Genomic DNA, 24,961 nt, shown 5'->3' on the forward strand with positions numbered 1-24,961 from the left:
CCTGATCTTAGAGGAAATGCTTTCAGTTTTTCACCATTGAGAATGATGTTTGCTGTGGGTTTGTCATATATGGCCTTTATTATGTTGAGGTAGGCTCCCTCTGTGCCCACTCTCTGGAGAGTTTTTATCATAAATGGGTGTTGAATTTTGTCAAAAGCTTTTTCTGCATCTGTGGAGATGATCATATGGTTTTGTTTTTTTTTTTAAGATTTTTTTGATGTAGACCATTTTTTAAAATTAATTAATTAATTAATATTTAATTTTGGCTGTGTTGGGTCTTCGTTTCTGTGCAAGGGCTTTCTCCAGTTGTGGTGAGCGGGGGCCACTCTTCGTTGCGGTGCGCGGACCTCTCAATGTTGTGGGCTCTCCCGTTGTGGAGCACAGGCTCCAGAAGCGCAGGCTCAGTAGTTGTGGCTCACGGGCCTAGTTGCTCCGCGGCATGTGGGATCTTCCCAGACCAGGGCTCGAGCCCGTGTCCCCTGCATTGGCAGGCAGATTCTTAACCACTGTGCCACCAGGGAAGCCTGATCATATTGTTTTTATTCTTCAATTTGTTAATATGGTGTATCACATTGATTGATTTGCGTATATTGAAGAATCCTTGCATCCCTGGGATGAATCCCACTTGATCATGGTGCATGATCGTTTTAATATGTTGTTGGATTCTGCTTGCTAGTATTTTATTAAGGATTTTTGCATCTATATTCATCAGTGATATTGGTCTGTAATTTTCTTTTTTTGTAGTATCTTTACCTGGTTTTGGTATCAGGGTGATGGTGGCCTCATAGAATGAGTTTGGAAGTGTTTCTTCCTCTGCAATTTTTTGGAAGAGTTTGAGAAGGATGGGTGTTAGCGCTTCTCTAAATGTTTGATAGAATTCACCTGTGAAGCCATCTGATCCTGGACTTTTGTTTGTTGGAAGATTTTAAATCACAGTTTCAATTTCATTACTTGTGATTGGTCTGTTCATATTTTCTATTTCTTCCTGGTTCAGTCTTGGAAGGTTATACCTTTCTAAAAATTTGTCCATTTCTTCCAGGTTGTCCATTTTATTGGCGTAGAGTTGCTTGTAGTAGTCTCTTAGGATGCTTTGTATTTCTGTGGTGTCTGTTGTAACTTCTCCTTTTTCATTTCTAATTCTATTGATTTGAGTCCTCTCCCTCTTTTTCTTGATGAGTCTGGCTAATGTTTATCAATTTTGTTTATCTTCTCAAAGAACCAGCTTTTAGTTTTATTGATCTTTGCTATTGTTTTCTTTGTTTCTATTTCATTTATTTCTGCTCCGATCTTTATGATTTCTCTCCTTCTGCTAACTTTGGGTTGCGTTTGTTCTTCTTTCTCTAGTTCTTTTAGGTGTAAGGTTAGATTGTTTATTTGAGATTTTTCTTATTTCTTCAGGTAGGCTTGTATAGCTATAAACTTCCCTCTTAGAACTGCTTTTGCTGCATCCCATAGGTTTTGGATCGTCGTGTTTTCATTGTCATTTGTCTCTGGGTATTTTTTGATTTCCTCTTTGATTTCTTCAGTGATCTCTTGGTTATTTAGTAACGTATTGTTTCACCTCCATGTGTTTGTGGTGTTTACATTTTTTTCCCTGTAATTCATTTCTAATCTCATAGCATTGTGGTCGGAAAAGATGCTTGATATGATTTCAATTTTCTTAATTTTACTGAGGCTTCATTTGGGACCCAAGATGTGAGCTATCCTGGAGAATGTTCCCTGCGCACTTGAGAAGAAAGTGTAATCTGCTGTTTTTGGATGGAATGTCCTATAAATATCAATTAAATCTATCTGGTCTGTTGTGTCATTCAAAGCTTCTGTTTCCTTATTTATTTTCATTTTTTATGATCTGTTCATTAGTGTAAGTAAGGTGTTAAAGTCCCCCACTATTATTGTGTTACTGTTGATTTCCTCTTTTATAGCTGTTAGCAGTTGCTTTATGTGTTGAGGTGCTCCTGTGTTGGGTGCATATATATTTATAATTGTTATATCTTCTTCTTGGATTGATCCCTTGATCATTATGTAGTGTCCTTCTGTGTCTCTTGTAAGGAGAAAGTCTTTACAGAAGGTTTACAGATTATAAATAAAGAGGGCATGATAGAATTAGAAAATTACCTGTTTGCAGTCCCTAGTGTAATAATTGATTTAAGCAAGGATTAGGTGAAATGTCTTTGAGCAACAGATATTGACATAGTCTCAAAACATCATGCCAGGAACTAAACCACTTAGACGTGCCAAAAATAAATAAATCAGTGTGGAAAAATAAATTCCCCGTAGATTATTTACTAAGCATAAAGGGAAAAATGTACGTTTACAAAGAATCAAATTTAGCATCATCATTTATGTTACAACTTGACCTTATGTACCTCCTGATATGATCTGTAGCAAGGTATATACGACATCATCTATGCAATTTTGTGTCAAAAAAGTTTAACCTGAATCTAATGGGGAAACAATCAGACAAATCCAGAATTGGGACAGTCTAGGAGACAACAGGCCAGGCTCTTTAAAGAGTCTATGTTGTAGACAGTAACAGCAACAATAAAACTTGGGGTTGGTACTGTTCTAAGATTTTAAAAGACTAATGAAATATAAACAAATGCATTGTATAAACTTTGACCTTGAATCAAAGAGAAAAGGCCATTGTCTTGACATTGGGGACATTTGAATTGAATTTTCTATTGGGTAATATTAGATTTATGTTAATTTTTCTTATTGTAATAATGGTGTTGTAGTTCTATAGGTTCATATCTTTTTCTTGGAGCTGAATTTTGCAGTAATTTAAAGGTGAGGTGCTGTGGTGTCTGCAACATACTTTCAAGTGGTTTAGCAAAATTTTGTTTTTATACATAACACACACATACATACATGTGCATAACGTGTGTGTGTGTGTGTGTTTATAGATAGATATTGATCAAGCAAAAGTAGTGAATCTAGGTGAAGGGAATGTGGGTCTTCATTGTACCTTTCAACTTTTCTGAAGTTTTCAAGATAAAGAGTGTCAGGGGAGCTATTTTCCTATGCCCACAAAATAAAACAAAAAAAAAACTAGTATCAACTGGATTATGAATTATTTATGATATTGCCATATGAGAATATCTACCTTTTTTTTTTTTTTTTTTTTTTTTTTTTTGCGGTATGTGGGCCTCTCACTGTTGTGGCCTCTCCCGTTGCGGAGCACAGGTTCCGGACGCGCAGGCTCAGCGGCCATGGCTCATGGGCCCAGCTGCTCCGCGGCATGTGGGATCTTCCCAGACCGGGGCACGAACCCGCGTCCCCTGCATCGGCAGGCAGACTCTCAACCACTGCGCCACCAGGGAAGCCCCTCTACCATTTTTTGATAGGACTAGTTGGTGAATAACTAGTTTTGAATTATATAAAAGTCTTGAGTACTTATTATATCTGTAAAACATGAAGACCTTCTAATTTTACTCTGGGTAGACTCATACCATAGCAAATGGTAATTTAAGGAAACAAATTTAACGATTATTTATTTAATTTTTACTAGTTAAAATTAAAATTTTTTTTCACTATAGGGACTTCCCTGGTGGTCCAGTGGTTAAGACTCTGTGCTTCCACTGCCGGGGGCGTGGGTTCGGTCCCTGGTCGGGGAACTAAGATCCCACAAGCTGAGTGGCTCAGCCAAAACAAATTAAATTAAATTAAATTAAAAAATTGTTTTTTCACTATAAATTAACATACTTGTAATAATGAAAATTTGGAAAATAGAGAAAGGGCAAAAACCTACCAGTAATTCCATCTCCTCATTAAAAATCACTATTAATAATTAAATAAATATTGGAATATTTATTTAAATTTTATTTTATATGCACCTAAATTTCTATTTTTTAAAAAATTAATTAATTAATTTATGGCTGCATTGGGTCTTCGTTGCTGTGTGCAGGCTTTCTCTAGTTTCAGAGAGCACGGGCTACTCTTCGTTGTGGTGTGCAGTCTTCTCATTGCGGTGGCTTCTCTTGTTGTGGAGCAGGGGCTCTAGGTGTATGGACTTCAGTAGTTGTGGCACGCGGGCTCAGTAGTTGTGGCCCGCTGGCTCTAGAGTGCAGGCTGAGTCGTTGTGCACGGGCTTAGTTGCTTTGTGGCATGTGGGATCCTACTGGACCAGGGCTCAAACCCGTGTCCCCTGCATTGGCAGGCAGATTCCTAACCACTGCGCCACCAAGGAAGTCCCTAAATCTCTATTTTATTATAAAAATATCATATTCTTCAGACAGTCTTTATAACCTTATTTTAAAAATCTTACAGAAAAATCTTTCTAAAGTAATAAATACTGGTATAGTCTATGTTACAACAAGGATTACTTTTGGGAAATATTGTAAAAGCTGCTTTATTTTGAGTTTTACTGTCCTTTTTCAACCTGCATGGGAGGGAGACCCCTTCCCCTGTCTTGGGATGAAAACTCTGGTGGACTCCATGACTTTTCTGGTCATTTTTGGTCATAAAGTATGACAGGCACTTTAAGGTACAAAGTCTTAATTTGGCGGTAGAATGTCCAGTCCTATGTAATACTAAGTAATACTAAATAAACGCAGTCCAAGTTTCCAGTTTAATTCAGAGTGAAACTTCTCCCCTCCTTATTGTCTGCTCTCTGGCCTATTTGCTAGTAGCTATTTTATAATATCTCCTTAGGGTTTGGGGTGTGGATGGGGGAAGCAGGAGATAAAGAGAAGTGGGGAAGTTCTTACTTGGCACTGTCACAAGGGGACTTTGTGCTCTCTCGTTGTCAGGTGTTTAAACTTGGCTCTTCTTCCAGGCAGCGTGTTTAGCACTCCTTTGGAGACATTGTCCGTGGCTGTCTCCACACCTGGCGCCTTGCCCTGAGCACGTGTACTCTGAGAAGTGTGCTTCCGTTGGTCCTCACTCCTTCCTCGGGGCCCTGTGCCTCTGGTTTCCCCTCTTTTGAGGTCTTTCGTCTGTTCTCTCTGGTTGCCCAGTGGGTCAGGATCGAAGATCTCCCCCACCCCTACCCCGCTCCCAAGGGAATGCTCCTGAGTTCTTTATTCTGGGAGCACAGGCTGATTCCTCTCCAGCAACAGTGCTCACTTGCTAAAGCAACTAGTCAGGCCTTCTGCTCTCTGGATTTCCTGGGCAGGAGGCATTCACCAGTCTGAGTGCAGAGGATACATAGCGGCTTCTTTGAGGTTCCTGGGGTTTGAGGTGAGAACACAGCCCTCCACCCCCAAACATCTCTTCATTTGAGGCAGATGAAGGAGCTCAAAATACCTTTCTAATATTCTCTGAAGAAATCCTCAAAACTCCTCTCTTGTTATCTCCGTACTCTCTACCCTTTCATATCCTTGATGTCAGGGAGGCACTTTTCAAGTTCTTAAACTTGTTCTCAGATATTTCCTTTGAAAAAATTTTTTTTTTTTTTTCCAATTTATCTTTTGGCCGTGCTGCATGGCTTGTGGGATCTTAGTTCCCCAACCAGGGATCGAATCCATGTCCCCTGTATTGGAAGCGCAGAGTCTTAACCACTGGACCACCAGGGAAGTCCCATCCTTTGAAAATTTATAACTTGATCTGACCCTCTCTTTGGAGTTTCATTTAATTTAATACCCTGTTTACATATGTTTAAAAAACTCAAAGAGTACAGTCCCCTGTCCCTATTCTTCTTAAATGTACTTTTCACAGCTCAGTGCAGTTTACACTTTGACACTATTCTTCCAGGTATTTTACTGCCTTTACAAACACACCTGCATTTTGGTATAACTTCGTTTTTTTGGCTACACAGAATAATTTTGTACTCCAAGTCTACAGACTACTTTTTTCCATTTAACATGGCAGGTTTCCAGTCCTGTGATAGAGATCTGCCTAATTAATTTTAATGTTTATGTAGTAGTCCACAATTATGTCCCATAGTTATTTGACTCTTGTTGATTAACATTTAGGTGTTTCCTGATTTCTATAATGAGCACTCTCTTTTTTTAAAAAAAAACCTATTTTAATTCCTGAATTGTACTTTTTTTTTTTCTTTTTTCTTTTGGTTGTGCCACGTGGCTTGTGGGAGTTCCCTGACCAGGGATTGAACCTGGGCCCAGCAATTACAGCACTGAATCCTAACCACTAGGCCACCAGGGAACTCCCTATAATGAACACTCTTGCTCTTATATTTTTCATGACTGATAAATTTATCTTGAGTAAATTTGTAAAATTGAAATTTCTGGATCAAAGAGAATTTTATAATTTTGATGATGTTTCTAAATTGCCCTGTAAAAAGCTGAAAACATTTTTATTTCTTCTTACTGCATAAGAGAGAGATGAGAATGCCTGTTTCTCTAAACCCTTGCCAACCCCCAGGTGTTCTCAATCTTTTAAATCTTACCAACCTGAAAGGTGAAAAATAATAACCTTAAAAAATAATAATTTGCATTTCTTTAATTTTGAGTGAGATTGAATGTATTTTTTTCCTGTGAAGCATCTCTTTCTGTCTGCCTGGAGTTAGACAGACTACATAGTCTGAGGGCACAGTTCCTGAGACTGCTTTCACTTCTGACACCAACTGCAAGTTTGGGGGGGGGTCCTAAAAACCTCCCTCAGATTCAGTCATTTGCTAGAAAGACTCACAGAACTCCCTGAAAGCTGTCACCCTCATGATTACGGTTCATTGCTAGGAAGGGGTACAGAAAAAGCAGCCAAAGGAGGAGATGCACAGAGCAGAGTCTGGGAAGCATTCATTCATTGTCCTCAGGATGTGCTACCCTCTCAGCACGGATGCGTGACATGACACGTGGAGCATCGCCAACCTGGGAAGCTCACCTGAGCTTCGGTGTCCAGAGTTTTTATGGGGGCTTCATTATGTAGGCATACCTGATTGATTGATTACCCATGGGGTTGAATCCAGCCTACAGCATAGTACCCCCCAAATTTGGCATGAGTCACCCTAATAGCATAAACTGTCAAGTGCCTCTGAAGGGCCCACCATGAATAAAGATACTCCCAACACTCAGGAAGTTCCAGGGGGTTAGAGGTTACTTTCCAGGAACTGGGGAGAGGCCAGACTTCTCTTTGGGCAGGGCCAAATTCTTTACTACACACTGTCCTATGCCCGTTCTTATATTGGGATATTTGGTTCCTTTTGTAGAGATCATAACCCAAAAATACTCTATGAGTGTAAAACTAAACTATAAAATCCAAAATTATTTTCCGAATTTAAAATTATGATTGTTCCTGTTGCAGCATTTTGTTACTTATTTCCTAATACTTTGTCTGTGTGTTAGTGTTGTCGCTGTCACTTTTAGTAGCTTTTGTATTTTAGAAGCCCTGGCAGAGGAGCTGTTAAGAATGACAAGTTTGTGGGATGTAGGTTCAGGGCCTGGGCCAGCCAGTTTGTAACTTGGCACTCTTAGGGCAAAGCTTAATCTTCTCTGGCCTTAATCCCCGTGTCTGAGAAACGTGGACCGTAACCTCTGCCTTCCTCACAGCGTTGTTGAGAGTCAGATAAGAACTGTGCGTGAAAATGCATTACAGTCTCTGAGAGCCTGAGAGATTAAAATGAGAAGTAAATATGCTTAGACATTTTAAATTTGCTTATGCATTCTGCTAGAGTTGGTCATTTAGTCTGTTTTCAGGTTTTCTGCTGTTGTAATTAGCACTGGTCTGAGACCTTTTTTACTTAAAAGAGAGTGTTGATATTTTCTTGGTTTATATTTTCCCCAAGTTGAGATACTTGGTCAAAGCAAATATATAATTGTATGACTCTTAATAAAAATCGGAGTGATTTTAAAAGGTGAAACTGTCTTGAAATGGGATAGATTTCAGTGCATGAGTTGCCTGATTTAGGTAGATTTCTGGATCTTCCAAGTTAAGAGAAGATATTTATAGCTTTATTTGTAGTGGGTGAAGAGTTTGGGACAATTTTTTTTTCCAACTTCATTGAGATATGATTGACAAATAAAATTTTATGTACTTGGGTTGTACAATGTGATTTCTTTTTAGGGTGTATAATGTGACGTTTGATATGTGTGTACAATGCTTAACCACAGCCCACACATCCCCACTTCATATTGCTAACATTGTGTGTGTGTGTGTGTGTGCGTGTGTGTGTGTGCGTGCGCGCTGAGAACACACAAGATGTACTTTCAGCAAATTTCACATGTACTGTAAAAGTTTGGAATAGTTTGCGGGTCCATTTTTTTCCTTTGCTTTTTCCTCTTATGTCCATTAGAGGGCACTGGAGAAAAAGCACTAAGGAAAAATTTGGATGTCCATGTAAATTATTTTTTGAAATAAAATGATTTTGGACTTTATGAACTTTAAGCAGCTGGCTTATGATATTTCAGGTTTCTCATAGAAATCACTCATAAAATCATCAGATCTAGGGGAAAAATATATATATATATTTCCAACTTCAGTGCAGCATGAAAATAACGGCCCCGTTTTTTGCTTTTCATTATTTTTAGGTTACAGCAGGGTTTCCAGATGTGTCCTGTGTGTTCATTTGATATTGGAGACAGTATACTAAAATTCAGTGATGGATGTTATTACTGCTTGGCTCTTCTTTTTCGTATCTCCGGGGAGCATTTTCTTTGGGGTCCATCCAGGCAGATTCCTGAGCTGCTTTCTGCCTGTTCATCATTCTACATCACATTAATTGCCTTAGTTGTTACTGCAGAGGAAGCAGTACGCTCTAATACCTAAAAGCATCAGCTGTAGAGTTGGGCCAGAGCACTCCTACTGTAAGACCTCTTTTGAATGATATTCACTAACTTTCATGTGTCACAGTATCTCAGCTTGTGTGTCTGGACAAGTTATTTCACTCTGTGTGCTAGAGTGGGAGACGATAACAGTAACTGCTTTATAAAGTTGTTTTGAAGATACAATAAGTTAATCCATCTAAAGCCTTTATTTTATTGCCTGCCACATAGTATGTCCTTGATAACTAATAAACGATTATTGTCTAAGGAGATATCTTCAAATGGGATATGTTTGGTCTGACTAGAACACCACCATAGTTTCTACCCCCCTCCCTCTGCAGCAAGGCAGTAATTCTAGGGCCAAAGAGAATTTGAAGGGTGGGAGTGAGAACTGAGAACAAGAGAGCTAGAGTTTGAAACGTTGCACATGCCATGTGCCGAGGGGATGGGGTGTTAGGGGAATATGGCAAGGTTGGGGAACTCTCTAAGCAGTTTAGTATGTTAAGAGTGGAGTGCGGTGGGGATGTGTGGAGAGGTGAAATAGAGAAGGAAGGCAGGGGCAGGATCCTGGAGGCCTTTTCATCCTCTGTCAGGAGAGTGTGAGCTTTGTCCTAAAGGCAGTGGGAAGCAATGTGAATTGATTGAATAGGATGAGTGGGCTGGAGGTGTGGGGAGAGAGAGCTCCAGGGTAGGTTCAGACGATTAGGAGCAGTCAAGTACACTAGATAATCTCATTCAGTCCTCACAAAGACCCTGGTATTGTACTGTCACCTCCACTTTATCATTTTACAGGGCAGGACACAAGCTTAGAGAAGCAAAGCAATTTGTCCAGAGTCGGATGGGGTGGGACCAAGCCCAGGCTCCATCTCTTTGTCTCACTCTCCTTTGCTGCTTCCCCAGAAGGGAAGTTGAGGAGTTTGGTTAGAGAACAAGGAGTCAGGAAGAGCCTGCCAAGGCTTAGGTTGTTTATTTTCTGTTTCTCTCGTGTTGTGCTTCTAAATGCAAAGCAGATTGCTACTTGTTTTCTTCCTGCAGTAAATAATTTTGCTAAAATACTCCCCACAGCATGTTCTGGTTAAGCAGACGAACAGTGGTATCAGTATCATTAGTTTTGGAAATAAAGGCGGATGCTTGGTAATTACTCACCAGAGAAACATTTCAGTCTACAAAAGGAGCTTGGTGTGTCCAGTTCTGATTATAAGGCTGCATAGTACTGCAGTGTAACAGCATGAAGCTGGTTCTCCTTTCATAATTATTTTTAAGGCTTTAAGTGTTAAATTCACCCTCAAATGTAAGGTGACGTCTCTTCAACCCCAAGGTTGGCACTTAACCAACTAGGTGGAAGTTTTACCTTAAAGTCTTTAACAAATCCCCTTTTGTCTTGTTTTTATCCTAGGCAATATTGGGGTGGTACTGTGGTTTCTGGGATGAAGGTGTGAGAATGAATTCGGTAATATTGTATAATATCTTTTTCTTTCTTTTTTTTTTTTTAAGAGAATTGGTACCACTTTTTGGCTCCCATTATTACAGCAGATTCATATATTTCCGTCTATTTATAAAGAACTTCTCACTTATTTATAGTCATTTTCCTAAGTGCCTAGGAAGTGAGCTTATAATCAGTTTTCCGTTTTGCGTATCAGAAAATAGCAGCTTGGAGAGGGCATGCGTTTTCTTTCAAGACAAGTGTGATGGGTTTGGGAGTTGGGGAGGGGTGGAAGGTTGGAGACAGGGCTATTGCAGTTGTCCCTTAGGTGAAACCAAGGCTGGGGGCAAAAGCAGTGGCATTGTGGTTGGAGAGAACCCATACGTTGAGAATTAAAAGTTTAGAACTTGGTCACGCGTTGCCCAATGGGTGTGCAGGAGAGGAAGGAATCCAGATTGACCAGTTCTGGGATCTTCATTTATTTCTGCTTAGACTATGTAACGGCTATAAAAAAATAAATAAAAATATACGGGTCCTATGTCAGTTGTTATGTTGTTATATTCTGGGCAAACGGGAGAATGTCTGCAGATAGGAGATTAGAATTAGAATTTGAATGGGGCTTTGCACTTCCTTGGAGAGTGCTGTGAACCATTGTATTTCTTTTCAGAAATGGAGTTACTGCTGCATATGCAAGATAGGACTAAACTGTCATAGAGGGAAAGAATGATAAAATTTTGCCCTGAATACCCAAGACCTTTAATCATAGCCGCTGCTCTCTTTCCATGTGAATTATGTGTCCAGATGATTGAATCTGGAGTAGCTGCACTTACATTTTATAATAGATAATTTCTCTAGTGTTGGGACATTGACAGTGTTCCATGGCCATTCTTTTTTTTTTTTAAAATAAATTTATTTATTTATTTTTGGCTGTGTTGGGTCTTTGTTGTGGTGCGTGGGCTTCTTATTGCGGTACGCGGGCCTCTCACTGTTGTGGCCTCTCCCGTTGCGGAGCACAGGCTCTGGACGCGCAGGCTCAGTAGCCATGGCTCACGGGCCCAGCCGCTCCGCCGGCGTGTGGGATCTTCCCGAACCTGGGCACGAACCCGTGTCCCCTGTATCGGCAGGCGGACTCTCAACCACTGCGCCACCAGGGAACCCCTTGAGGGCAGATGTTGCCACCTGCTATCAATTCTTGCATGATTAGTAGGGAATTACAGTAACTTGCTTAGGAATTACTTCAGACATTTAAATGCTCTCAAGGTCAAGGTTAGTTCACTTTGCTCCACCACAAGACTTTCTTGGAACTCAAGCTCACATCTTGCTTTTAGGTCTGAAATAGACTTTAAAAAAAAAAAAAAAAAAGAACAAGCCATAGGATTCTTTTTTTTTTTCTTTCTTTTAAAAAAATATTTGGTTGCACTGGGTCTTAGTTGCGGCAGGTGGGCTCCTTAGTTGCAGCATGCGAACTCTTAGTTGCGGCATGCATGTGGGATATAGTTCCCTGACCAGGGATTGAACCCAGTTCCCCTTCATTGGGAGCATGGAGTCTAATCCACTGTGCCACCAGGGAAGTCCCTGGTGGGACAGCAAATCCCTATTCACCTCCTGCCCAGGTTCAAACATGGATCATCCTCCTTTTTCTGTTTTAGTTTGACACAGACCCAAGACATCATGTCATCTGTGAGGTGTTGTCACTTTTAGGTAGAAAGGGCGTTGTTTTGAGTCTGCTCATTGATTCACTGGGGTCTAGACACTGAAAATGGACAGGCACTGAGGGTAGTTTAGGGCTCGGTGGTAGGGCTCCTGCTCAGGTGACTTATTTTGGTTCTGCAGCTCTTAGTAAGATCTGATGAATGTCTCCTCTGAAGTGTAACACAGACTTTGTGGGTTGTCTCAAAATGATTAATTAGCACTTTAACCGTCTTCCAAAAAGGTATTGAGGTAACTTTAAAATATATATACATGTAATGAGATTTAAAAAGAGAGGAAGAAATCAATGTAAACGGTGAATGGGGGTCATCTTGTAATATGATGTCACTGACAGAATATAAGACAAGGATGATGCAAGGCCTGATACAGTGATCAGAGTTGTGCTGTGAATTTTCTAGTGGCCAAAGTCAAAAGGAAACACAGTTTTATATTATCCTTCAGATTTATTTCTATCACTGAAGACAGATTTTCACCATGGGATCTTCTGTAAGAAGCCTTTGGGGCTACAGGTGGAGGTGGTGGAGTGACTTGGGTTCTGAGCAGGTGGCTGGGCAGCTCAGAGCAATTTTTGGACTTGTTTTTGGGGTTTGCAGATGTTATAACCAGCACTACTATAATTTAGTGAAGTCCTATTATGTATCAGGCATTGTGCCAGGTAATTTTGTTTCATTTAATCTTCAACACAGTTCTGCTCCATAGATATTCCTTTTCTCTCTTTTCAGGTGAGGAAATTGAAATTTAGAGAAATAACTTGCTGAAGTTGGGCAACTGTCTGTGCTCAGATTGTGAAAACTATTTGACATCTAGATAAGTGGATTATTGATTTATGTTTTGTGGATGTATGTGTTTGAATATGTAGTTACTTTTTGGGGGGAAAAAAGCCCCTTGTGTGTCTTTAGCGCAGTGTGTGACTGGAAATGTGATCACTTGGAAGAGAACAGGTTTATGGGCTGTGTGGTTCGTGATGAACCCTTTTATCCATGCTACGTGTGTATGATTGTCGTGCTGTTATTTCACTTGCCCATTACCAATTCTGGGTTTCATTCTTTTCATTTTAATACAGAGAGAAAAGGAGCGGCAGGAAGGGGAAACTAGTTTGATCAGGAGCACAGTGAAGAATGAAGCCAGTGAAAGAAGAGCTATGATAACTCCTGCTCTCCGAGAAGCCCTTACTAAACAAGGTGAAAGTCCTCAAGAACTGTTATAATTCTACACTCTTAAGCATTCTAAAAGAGGGAACATAAAATAGGGATTGCCAGGAGGAACAAAGATAAGGAAGTCCCGCTGTAGTTGGCTCAGCTGCTGTGTGGTCGTGGCAGCTGTAGCTGTTTAAGGAGTCACGGTCTTGTTTCTGTGGATCACTTGTGTGTTGGCTGCCTGGACCAGCAAGGGTTCTTCTTTGCTTGGTTTATTGGGATGGTACTTTACCATCATTGAGGCTCAGGTATGCAGATGGAAGGTGCAATCATTGGCTTCTTTACACGTCACTGTTTATTAAGGGGAAATTATTAAACCTCATATGATATTAGGCTGGGTTAATTAGAAGTGTTTTATGTAGAAGTCTATCTGGATTTCTGTGGTCCTACCTTATGAAGGAGGCTGCAGTTGAATGAACGAATGATATTGGTTTCCTGTAGAAGAAAGAGTAATAAACTGGGGGTGAGTAGACTGACTTCCTTCCCTCCCTCCCTCTTTCTATAATTATTGAGATCCTTTTATGTGACAGTTCCGGCAATGCAGAGGAACTTAAGATACTTGACATATCTCCTTCAAGGAGCTCTCAGCTTATTAGAGGAGACAGACAAAAATATACAGATTTTTTTACATAGAAATATATATGCCTTTTTTTTTTTTTTTTGCGGTACGTGGGCCTCTCACTATTGTGGCCTCTCCCGTTGTGGAGCACAGGCTCCGGACGCACAGGCTCGGTGGCCATGGCTCACGGGCCCAGCCACTCCACAGCATGTGGGATCTTCCCGGACCGGGGCATGAACCCGTGTCCCCTGCATCGGCAGGAGGGCCCTCAACCACTGCGCCACCAGGGAAGCCCTATATCCCTTTTCATTAGAGTAGAATAAAGTGATTTTTTTTTACGTCAAATCATATTTAATACTTCTGATTACTGTTCAGTTTGTCAGTATTGATGCAAAATTAAGTCTCATTCATATAGGAATAAAGTGATTTTTATAATAGGTTTAAATCTGTCATCTTGCTGTTTGTTTTCTACTTGTCTCATGTGTTCTTGGATTTCCTTTCTCTTGTTTTACTGCCTTCTTTTAGATAGTTTTTTAAATTATATGATTCTGTTTTACATCCTTTGTTAGCTTATTAGCTATAGCACTGTGGTTGCTTAGTGGTTAGTGGTTGCTTGAGGTTTTATACTATCCTGTATCACAGTATATCCTCACTTGGTGTTACACCACTTCACGTAAAGTGGAAGAACCTTCAGTACTTCTGTTTTTGCCCTCCTCAACCTCTGTGCAATTGTTTTCATACCTTTTACTTCTACACATGTTTTAAGCCCTGTACTAAATTGCTGTTCTTTTGGTTTAAACGATTATCTATTACAGATTTAAATAATTAGGAAAAAATTTTATATATTGACTCATGTAGTTACTACTTTTGGTACTTTTCATTCCTCTGTATAAGTCCGTGTTGTCTGATGGCCTTTTCCTTCTGCCTGAAGGACTCCTTTTTGCATTTCTTGTAGTGTGGGTTTGTTGATGATGAATTTTTTCAGCTTTTGTATATCTGAAAAAGGCTTTCTTTTGCCTTCATTTTTGAAGGATTTTTTTGTTATTTAATTTTATTTTATTTTTGAAGGATTTTTAGTTTTTTGATGTGTCTAGAATTGGCAGTTTTTTTCTTTTTTGCACTTTAAGGGTGTTCTTCCACTGTCTGCTGGATCACGGTGCTTCTCATGAGGGCTCTGCAGTCGTCTTTTGTTCGTTCCTTTCAAATGTAATGTTTTTTACCCCCTGATTTTCTTCTAACAACTGATTTTGAATGATTTTAATTATAATATGTCTCAGTGTAGTTTTCTTCATGCTTCTTGGGATTTGTTGAGCTTCTTGGTTCTGTGGATGTATAGTTTTAATCAAATTTGGACAAATTTTGGACATTATTTCTTCAAATATTTTTCTGCCACCCCCTCTCTTTCTTCTTTTTGGGGACTCTAATTACATGTATAATAGGCCACTTGAATTTGACCCATAGCTCACAGATGTGCTTTTCATATTTTAAAATTATTTTTTCTGTCCTGCTTTACCTGACTGGATAGTTTCTATTGCTGTCTTCAAGTTTAACTCAGTAATCTTTTCGTCTCTAAGTTGAATCTTCTAGTAATTCTATCCAGCGTATTTTTCCAGCTTAGATGTAGCTTTCATCTCTAGAAGTTCAGTTTAGGTCTTTTTCTATCTTCCATGTCTCTACTTAACTTTCAGAGCTTATGGAATACAATTATAACTTTTAATGTCCTTATCTGCTAACACCTATGTCATTTCTGAGTCAGTTTTGGCTGCTGGTTTATTCTCTCCATTATTGATCATGTTTTCCTATCTTTTTTGCATGCGTGGTAATCTTTGATTGTATGCCAGCTCTAATTTTATGTTTTTGGGTACTGGATATTTTTGAATTCCTATAAACATTCTTGAACTTTGTTCTGGGATGAAGATAAATTACTTGGAAACAGCTTGAGCCTTTTCATCTTGCTTTTATGATTTGTTGGGTGAGACCAGAGCTGGCTCACTATACAGCTAATTTTTTCCCCCACCATTGAGGCAAAACACTTCTGTGTACTCTGCCCGGTGCCTTGGAATCTTGAGGTTTTCTGTCTGACTGGTAGGAACAGGCACAGTTCCCAGCTGGCTGTGAGTACCAGGCATGCCTTTAATCTTTTCAGATGGTTCCTTCCCATTACTGGGTAGTTTTCCTCTCACGTATGCACTAAGCAGTACTCAAGCAAGTACTTACAGGAATCCTCTGCAGACCCTTGAGTTCAATCTCTGTGTAGCTTTTGTCTCTCCAGTACTCAGTCTTGCAAACTTGAGCCACAGGGGCTCCCCTCTCTACTTCCGTGTCCTCAACTTGGGGAGAATACTGAGCTCTGCTTGTGTCATCTCTCCCTGCTGCACAGCCTGGCAACTTTCAAGGCAGTAAGCTTGGGTAATGGTAGGACTCAGCCTTGTTTGTTTCCCATCTCTCTTGGATCATCTTCCTTTGTTGCCTGATGTTTTGTATTCTGAAAACTGTGGTTTCATGTATTTTGTTCAGCTTTTGGTATTTCAGGTGGGAGAGTAAATCTTTACTCTGTTACTCCATCTTGGTTACAAGCAGAATCCTACCCTGCAATTTTAGTAACTGCGTTGTGTGTACTGTGGTCAGCTACAGGGCTCTCCATCCTATACTGTGCAGCCTTTTCATACCTACCTAAATGCAGAATTTTGTAGAATCCTATGTATCTTGGGAGAGAAAGATATAAAGAACTAATATAATACAGTGTGATTTCTATGATAGTGGTATGAGCAACATATAATGTAGGAGTCCAAAAGAACTAGAATTTTCTCTGGGGATCTTTTAAATGCTTATTCTGTATCTGAGATTAGCTGATCAGTTGGACTCGGTTCCATCTTCAAGTAGATAAGCAGTGCTTTATTTATATGTGAGATGTTTACATAAATGTGGAAGAGGATAGAAGACAAAGCCCTGTAATGTTGCCACTAGAGACTTGTAATCCAAATTGACTTTGTTCCATTAATCATCACCCTATGAATATGGATGTTTAACCAGCCACTTATCCATTTATGCCATCATCCAGACTGTATTTCTCCATTTACCTCGTTTATCTGCAAGTCAAGAGTCTTTTTGCGCAAGAGACTCATGATAATTGTGGCTTATTACTTGAAGCCTCATGAGAAACTTTATTAAATGTCTTCTGAAATCAGAATTTTCTACTTGTTTGCTCTACTAGTTTGTTAAAATAAGGAAATGTGATTGCTTTGGCGTGGCTTTTCCATGCTTTTCGTGTCTTACGTGGGTCAAAATATTTAAATAGGTTGTGGAGCGGTGCTGAGAATTTATGTCAGGTTCCTAGAATTTGATTTTTCCCACTTTTGGGGGCAATATTTATTTTAATCTCCTGTTGCCCATCTGATTCTTTATTTATTTTTGAAGATTATTGATGACAGTTCCCCAGTCGTTCATTGTACTGAAATATACTGTTAGTTGTTTTTGCTGTATGGTCCAGTGCATGGTTCATTTTCATAAGTGTTTCTTGGGTCTTTGAAAAACATGTGCATCCTGTAGTTGTTGAGTGCAGTGCTCTCTATGTCCTTGATTGAGTTTACTGTGTTGCTTCAGATCTTAGAGCTCTATTGAGTTTTGATCTGTGAGATCTGTTATATACTGAGAGATCTTAAAATATCTCCCTGTGATTTTGGATTAGCTTATTGTTTCTTTATGTATTTTGAGTCCATGTTATTAGATGCATACATCTTTTAAATTGTATTATCATCCTGGTGAGTTAAACCTTAGTGGCATTGGATTGTTGTCTATCATTATTTAAACAAAGAAAAATGACTTTGCTACAGTTTTATAATCACTTTTTGATATGAGGTTTTGAATCAGTCCAACTTTGTGTTCCCTGTTTTTTCATTCAGGTTATCAGTTAATTGGGAGCCACTCTGGGGTGAAGCTTTGCAGGTGGACAAAGGTATTTGTTTTTATTCAAATATTATTTCTGTGTTATGCAACTTTTATATGGCTACTATATGCAACAAATTTACCATTTTAAAGGTATAATTTACATTTAATAAAATGTAATGATTTTGAATGAATTAGTTAAGAGTTTAGCTTTTTCTTAACCTTTTGGTCACGACGCATGGCATGTGGGATCTTAGTTCCCCGACCAGGGATCAAACCCGTGGCCCTTGCATTGGAAGCGTGGAGTCTTAACCACTGGACCGCCAGGGAAGTCCAAGTTCAGCATATTTTGATGGATGTAAAAACCCTTATCCACCACCTGAATTAAGCTGTAGACTACTTTCCTCACGCCGATAAATTCACTTATGCCCATTTCTGGTCAATACCCCCTCCTCCACAGCCAGGCAACAGTTGTTCTCGTTGCTATCACTGTAGTTTAGTTTTGCCTGTTGTAGAATTTCACGTGAATAGGATCATATAATGTGTAGCTTTTTGCAAGTCGCTTCTTAAACTCAACATAAGGTTTCAGAGATTTATCCATATGTAATGTGTATCAGTAGTTCATTCCTTTTTATTGGTGAGTACTATTCAGTAGTATGAGCATACCATAGTTTTCAGTCTGTTGATAGTTATTTGAGTTGTTCTCAGTTTTTGGCTCTTATGAATAAAACGGCTATGAATGTGTTTGTACAGAGGTTTTTTTGGTGAACGTATGTTTCGATTTCATTTGGGTACATACCTAGGAGTGGAATTGTTAAGTCGTAGGGCAGGTATACATTTAACTTTATAAGAAACTCCCCGTCTGTTTTCAGTGTGGTTGTACTATTTTATACTTGCATCAGCAATTTATGAAAGTTGCTACATATTCTCATCATCATGTGGGATTACACATCTTTTTCCTGATGAGTGTGAAGTGGTACCATTTTGGTTTTAATTTACATTTTGCTGATGACTATCGACGATGAGGAGCACCTTTTCATGTGCATATTGGCCTTTCATAGTTGTGAAGTGTCTGTTCAGATATTTTACCCAAGTTGAGTTGTCTGACTTTATATTATTGACTCGTAGGAGTTCTCTATATATTGTGGATATGAGTGTTTTGCCTGATGTTCAGTATGATTATTTTCTCCTAGTCTGTGGCTTCCTTTTTCATTTTCCTAGTGGTATCTTCTAAATTTTTTTTTTTAATTAATTAACTAACTTATTTATTTTTGGCTGTGTTGGGTCTTCATTGCTGCGTGCGGGCTTTCTCTAGTGGCAGCAAGCAGGGGCTACTCTTCATTGCGGTGCACAGGCTTCTCATTGCGGTGGTCTCTCTTGTTGCGGAGCATGGGCTCTAGGCACGTGGGCTTTAGTAGTTGTGGCACGTGGGCTCATTAGTTGTGGCTCATAGGCTCTGGAGTGCAGGCTCAGTAGTTGTGGCACATGGGCCTAGTTGCTCTGCGGCATGTGGGATCTTCCTGGACCAGGACTTAAACCCATGTCCCCTGCATTGGCAGGTGGATTCTTAACCACTGTGCCACTAGGGAAGTCCCTCTTTTGAAGTTTTTAATTTGAATAAAGTCCAATTTATCATTTTTTTTGTATGGTTAATATTTTTTGTATTTTAAGAAATCTTTGTCAGCTTTAAGGTCACAAGGATAGTCTGTGTTTTCTTTTGGAAGCTTCATATATAGTTTTAACTTTTATGTTTGGGTCTGTGAATTAATTTTTATGAATGGTATAAGGTAAAGGTCAAGATTGTTCCTTCCTACCACCAGCCCCTATATGGATATTCGGGTGTTTTAGTATCATTTGTTGAAAAAGATTTTCCTTCCACCATTGAATTACTTTTAGGACTTTGTAGAAAATTCAGTCAACTATATGGGTAGGCCTGTGTCTGGACTGCTCTTATGCTGTTGCATTGATGTGTTTGTCTATCCTGAAGCCAGTACCACATTGTCTTGATCACTCTGGCTTTGTAATAAGTCTGAAATCATGCAGTGTAAGTTCTCTGTGTTGTTTTTTAATTTTCAAGATTGTTTCCCCTCTTCTGGGCCTTTTGCATTTCCATATACATTTTAGGATCAGCCTGTGAATTTCTGTTGTTTGTATTTGTTCTGTTTTCTTAGATTCTATATTTGTCTGTTTGTCATCTCTTCACCACAGGGTCAATTACATGAACTGTAATTTCTTATTTTCTGCATTCTTGATGCTCTGCAGTCGTATAGAGACTGCCCCTCCCCGGGGCCAATTCCTAAAGATTAACAGCAGCTTGCCTTGAGCATGCCTTTCATATGTAATTCTGAATCTGTAGCTTTCAGCTACCTCCTTATCTAACTCTCTCACCTACCAAGCCAATATTTTCCCTGTCCTAAATCATCCCAGGCCCAGCTACCAGAAAACTGGAGATAGCCTTGTAGCTCAAAGCCCACTGGAATAATTCATACTAGCCAGTCCTGCACTGTTTACTTTGCTCTGCCTTTCCTTTCCTGAGGAAACCCCAGTAAAAGCTCTGGCCCAGGCTTCCCCCTCGCTCCTCTGTCTCCTGAACAAACCCTGTGTGGTGTGGTGTGCACCCTTCTCTTGGGATATGTAAGTAATATATTCCTTCAATAGCATTGGCCTATGTTGGCACTCAGTCACCTCCATAAATTAAAATCCTATGGGCACAAATAAGATAGCATTAAAAATTATTTTATTTTTAAATGAAAATACAGTGACAATATTGTTAGTTTCAGATATATGACATAAGTTGACATTTGCATACGTTATGAAAGGATCACCACGATAAGTCTAGTAACCATCTGTCCCCCTACAAAGTTATTACAATATTGTTGACCATATTCCTTCTGTTGTATATTATATTCCTGTGATGTATGTATTATGTAGCTGGCGGTTTGAACTTCTTAATTCCCTTCACCTGGTTTGTCCATCCTCTCTCCTCTCCCTTCTGGCAATGACCCATTCTCTGTATGTGAGTCTGTTTTCATTTTGTTTTGTTTGTTTGTTTTGTTTTATAGATTCCACATATGAGTGAGATCATGTGGTATTTGTCTTTCTCTCTCTGACTTATTTTACTTACCATAGTACCCTCAAGGTCCATCCATGTTGTTGCAAATGTCAAGATTTCATTCTTTTTTATGATTGAGTAATATTCCATTGTGTGCGCGCGCGCGCGCGCGCGCGCGCACACACACACACACACACACACACACCCTACAGTTTCTTTATCCATTCCTCTATCAATGGACACTAAGGTTGCTTCCATATCTTGGCTTTGTAAATAATGCTCCATTGAACATCAGAGTGCATATATCTTTTCCAACTACTGTTTTTGTTTTCTTTGGGTAAATATCCAGCAGTGAAATTGCTGTATCATATAGCAGTTCTATTTTTATTTTTTTGAGGAACTTCCATACTGTTCTCCATAGTGACTGCACCAGTTTACAGTCACACCAGCAGTGCATGAGGGTTCCTTTTTCTCTGCATCCTCTCCATCACTTATTATTTGTTGTCTTTTTGATGATAGTGATTCTGAAAGATGTGAGGTAGTATCTCATTGTGGTTTTGATTTGCATGTCCCTGATGATTAGTGTTGTTAATCATCTTTTCATGTGTCTGATGGCCATCTGCACTTCCTCTTTGGAAAAATGTCTACTCAGGTCCCCTGCCCATTCTTTATTTTTTAATTTTTATTATTATTTTTTGGCTGCGTTGGATCTTCGTTGCTGCTTGCAGGCTTTCTCTAGATGTGGCAAGCGGGGGCTACTCTCCATTGTGGTGCGCAGGCTTCTCCTTGCGGTGGCTTCTCTTGTTGCAGAGCCCAGGCTCTAGGCGCAAAGGCTTCAGTAGTTGTGGTTTGTGGGCTCTAGGGTGCAGGCTCAGTAGTTGTGGTGCACGGGCTCAGTTGCTCCGTGGCATGTGGGATCTTCCCAATCCAGGGATCAAACCCATGTCCCCTGCATTGGCAGGTGGGCTCTTAACCACTGCTCCACCAGGGAAGCCCCCCTGCCCATTCTTTAATCAGATTGGTTGGTTGGTGGTGGTTGTTATTAAGTTGTATGTGTTTTTATGTATTTTGGATATTAACCCCTTATTGGATATATTGTTTGCAAATATCTTCTCCCATTTAGTAGGCTGCTTTTTTTGTTGTTGATAGCTTCCTTCACTGTGCAAAAGATTTTTAGTTTGATACAGTCCCATTTGTTTATTTTTGCTTTTGTTTCCCTTGCCTTAGGAGACAGATCCAAAAAATATTGCTAAGATTGATGTTAAAGGGCATGCCACCTATGTTTTCTTCTAGGAGTTTTATGGTTTCAGACCTTACATTTAAGTCTTTGATCCATTTTGAGTTTATTTTTGTATATGGTGAGAGAAAATAGTTGATTTTGATTCTTTTGCATGTAGCTGTCCAGTAATCCCAACATCATTTACTGAAGAGGTCGTCTTTTTCCCATTGTGTATTCTTGCCTCCTTAGTAGATTAGTTGACCGTGTAAGTGTACGTTTATTTCTGGGTTCTCTATTCTGTTCCTTTGATCTGTGTGGGTAGATTGGAAACAGAACTGGTAGTAAGAGTGGTTGAGGGAAGTGAGGTGGACCTCTGGTGACACTTTCAGAGTAAGATTTAAAGATGACAGGCACCCCCAAAATAAACAAGTTCAATTTCAAATAATTATTGCAAGATAGATTTCTCATCATTGTGCTATAAAAATTAATACATAAAATGACCACACTAACTTTTTAAACAACTTTGATTAGTGAGAATCCTGCATTTCATATGTCTGTTAACTTAATATTTGGTTCCAAGTCTACCAAAAGCATCTCAAATCTCTTCTGTAATGTATTTATAGGTGACACCTACAAATGTAACATGGGATACAGGTATTGTGTTGGTGACTTAAATACTAGAAACAGCATTGTTCTCTGTGACATGGTTTTTCAAAATGCTGAAATTTCTTATAAAAGCTTTGCATCAAAGAAAGTGTTTTCTTTCCTCATTTCATTCTTTTTTATGATTGAGTAATATTCCATTGTGTGCGCGCACATATTTACATAATTTACATAATAGCTGCATTCCTGGAAAATTCAGTGTATGGTAACATGTGCAGAAGATACTTCATTGGTAAAATGAAGTTGGAATCTAAGCTTGGATGATTATAATAGGTTTTTCACAAGTATGGAGGTCTGGTGAGTCATTTGAAAGGAAGTGGATTAAAGGACACTTTTTGTGTGTGTGTTTGTGTGTGTGTGTGACTATCTTAAGCATTGCAGGAGATGTGAAACACTTGACCCCTCCCTTACTTTTTGCCAGTAGGGCCTCCCAACCATTTTGATAACAAAAGTATTTCCACAAATTTCCAAAAAACCCCCCGGGGTAGTGTTGGCCCCATTGAGAACCTCTGCCCCAATCCATTTTCATTGCCAGCCTCGAAGTTCAGGTTGTCCTCTTGAACGTTGCAGGTAGCTTTTTTCCCTCTACTTCTGGCTTCCAGTGAATGCCCTCCCCCTCCCCCGCTCAATTTATCTGATGTTAACCAGGTTAATCTCAAGTTCAGTTCTCATTTAGCCATTCCGTTTTCAGAGCCTATGGTGGCTCTTCATTACTTCTTACTCAGTATTCAGTTCGGATGTGTAATAGGCATCTTGAACTTAATGTGTCAGAAACGGAATTCCTGAATCCTCTCCTAAATCTGTTCCCCTCAGTCTTCACTCCAGCAGTTTATGGCAGTGCTATCCTTTCAGTTGCTCAGGCCAAAAACCTGGGAGTCATTTATACTCTTCTGTTGTTTTTTTTTTTGTTTGTTTTTTTACCCTCCCACATCTATTCTGTGAGCAAATCTTTCAAAATATATCCAGAATGCAACTACTTACTTTTCACCTCTTGTACTCTTATACCTTGGTCCAAGTCACTGTCATGTATCCCTTTTATTATTTAAGTCATCTCCTGCCTGCTTTTCCTGGTTCCATTCTTGTCATCTCCACTGTCTGTTCCCTACACAGCAGCCAGATGTCTCACTCTTTCACTCAGAACCTCCAGGGGTTCCCATCTCACTCAGTCTGGTCTGCCATGCTCTGGTCCAGCCTTACTAGCCTTCGTGCTGTTCCCTGAATACACTGAACTCAGACTCCTCTGTGGCTTTTTGGTCTCTGTCTGCTCACTTAGATCTCTGCTCAGTGAGCCTCTATCAGAGAGGCTCTCCCTTGACCGCCTGATATAAAATAACAACCTTCCCCTCCTATCCCCTTACACTGCTTGGAATTTCTCCATAGCAATTATTACCACTTAATAGATTATATCTTGTTTATTGTCTGTCTCCTCCCTTCCCTTTTCAGGTCCTCCCCAACCTAAGAGTCTTTGTTTTTCTTTCCAATACCAAAAACAGAGCCTGGCATGTAGTAAACATTTGTCAGATGAATTATATAAAGCCCTGAACCCGAGGAAGACCCTACTTAGTGTAGTTCTGATCTACTTGTTCAGTTTTATTTTGTGTTTTAACCTTCATACATCATGTGCTGCTTCTCTTCCCTGCTCTGATCTCCACCTGACTGAATCCTACCCATGTGTACCAGTCAGGAAAACAGAAACCATCCTGGGTATTTTAGCAAGAACAGATTTAATAAAGTAAATTAACTGACTGCTTACAAAGCCACTGAAAGGCTTGGGGTAGTGAAGGTCAGAGAGAACTGCTTGCTTTGAGAAAGTCGAAAAGTGCTGGACTCACAGGACACTGCTGGAAGTGACCTGAGATGCTGGCAACATTAAAGCAAATGTTTCCCAGGAGCTTGCTTGGAAGCTGCTGCAGACTCAGTGTTTGTTGTATGCCCTTGTGTCTGCCAGCTGCTGCCAGGGAGGAATAATGGTTTCTCCTTTCTTGCCATCTAAATCTTGCATAAATGCCTCTTCTTGGTGGAGTCTAAATCAGAACCCCTTGGGCAAGGGAATCTGAGAAATAGGGTGTTAGGGCTCCTTACCCCCTGCTTAGAAGCGCAGGCACAGGACTCAGGATTAACAGCATGGTCTACCTCTTTGGATACTCAGCATCTGTACACACCCTTCTACCTGTATTTATGTTTTCAATCCATAATATAAATAAAACATTTGTGTGTGCCTAACCTGTTGCAACTGTTATTCATGCAAGGAAGGATGTACTCACCCTCTCCTTTCACTCTCTTTTGAGATCCTCTAACCTAAGGATGACATTATAAGGTTAACCACCACTGACCCATCTTATATAAAACAGTTGGAGGGGAGGAGAAACAATTATATATATCCAAACAAGGAAGATAATGTGTATATTTATAACTCTGCTCATATTCACACTTGGTCAACTGGTCATGGTTGGTATTTATACCTTCCTTCTTCCACGGGGCAGGCCATGTTCCTCTGTGCTCTATCAGTAATGCTTCCTTATCAGGTGTGTGATTCTGTCAATGAAGAGTTTGAGCTGGTACTGGCCCCTTCTGCAAGCTTTTCTGAAGTTCTTCTA

The 24,961-nt window shown here is 39.7% G+C and overlaps 1 protein-coding gene across 6 annotated transcripts in view; it reads left to right on the forward strand.

The window, feature by feature from the left end:
- Positions 1-24,961, forward strand: part of LOC132506147 (S-adenosyl-L-methionine-dependent tRNA 4-demethylwyosine synthase TYW1) — a 263,328-nt gene that overhangs the window by 80,426 nt on the left and 157,941 nt on the right. For all 6 annotated transcript variants that reach the window (XM_060124636.1, XM_060124637.1, XM_060124639.1 and 3 more), the window contains 2 exons: positions 12,854-12,971; positions 17,448-17,500. In XM_060124636.1, coding sequence (XP_059980619.1) covers positions 12,854-12,971; positions 17,448-17,500 — 171 coding nt within the window. The remainder of the gene's footprint in view (positions 1-12,853; positions 12,972-17,447; positions 17,501-24,961) is intronic.

This window comes from Lagenorhynchus albirostris, chromosome 15, assembly GCF_949774975.1.
Source record: "Lagenorhynchus albirostris chromosome 15, mLagAlb1.1, whole genome shotgun sequence".
Classification (NCBI taxonomy): domain Eukaryota; kingdom Metazoa; phylum Chordata; class Mammalia; order Artiodactyla; family Delphinidae; genus Lagenorhynchus; species Lagenorhynchus albirostris.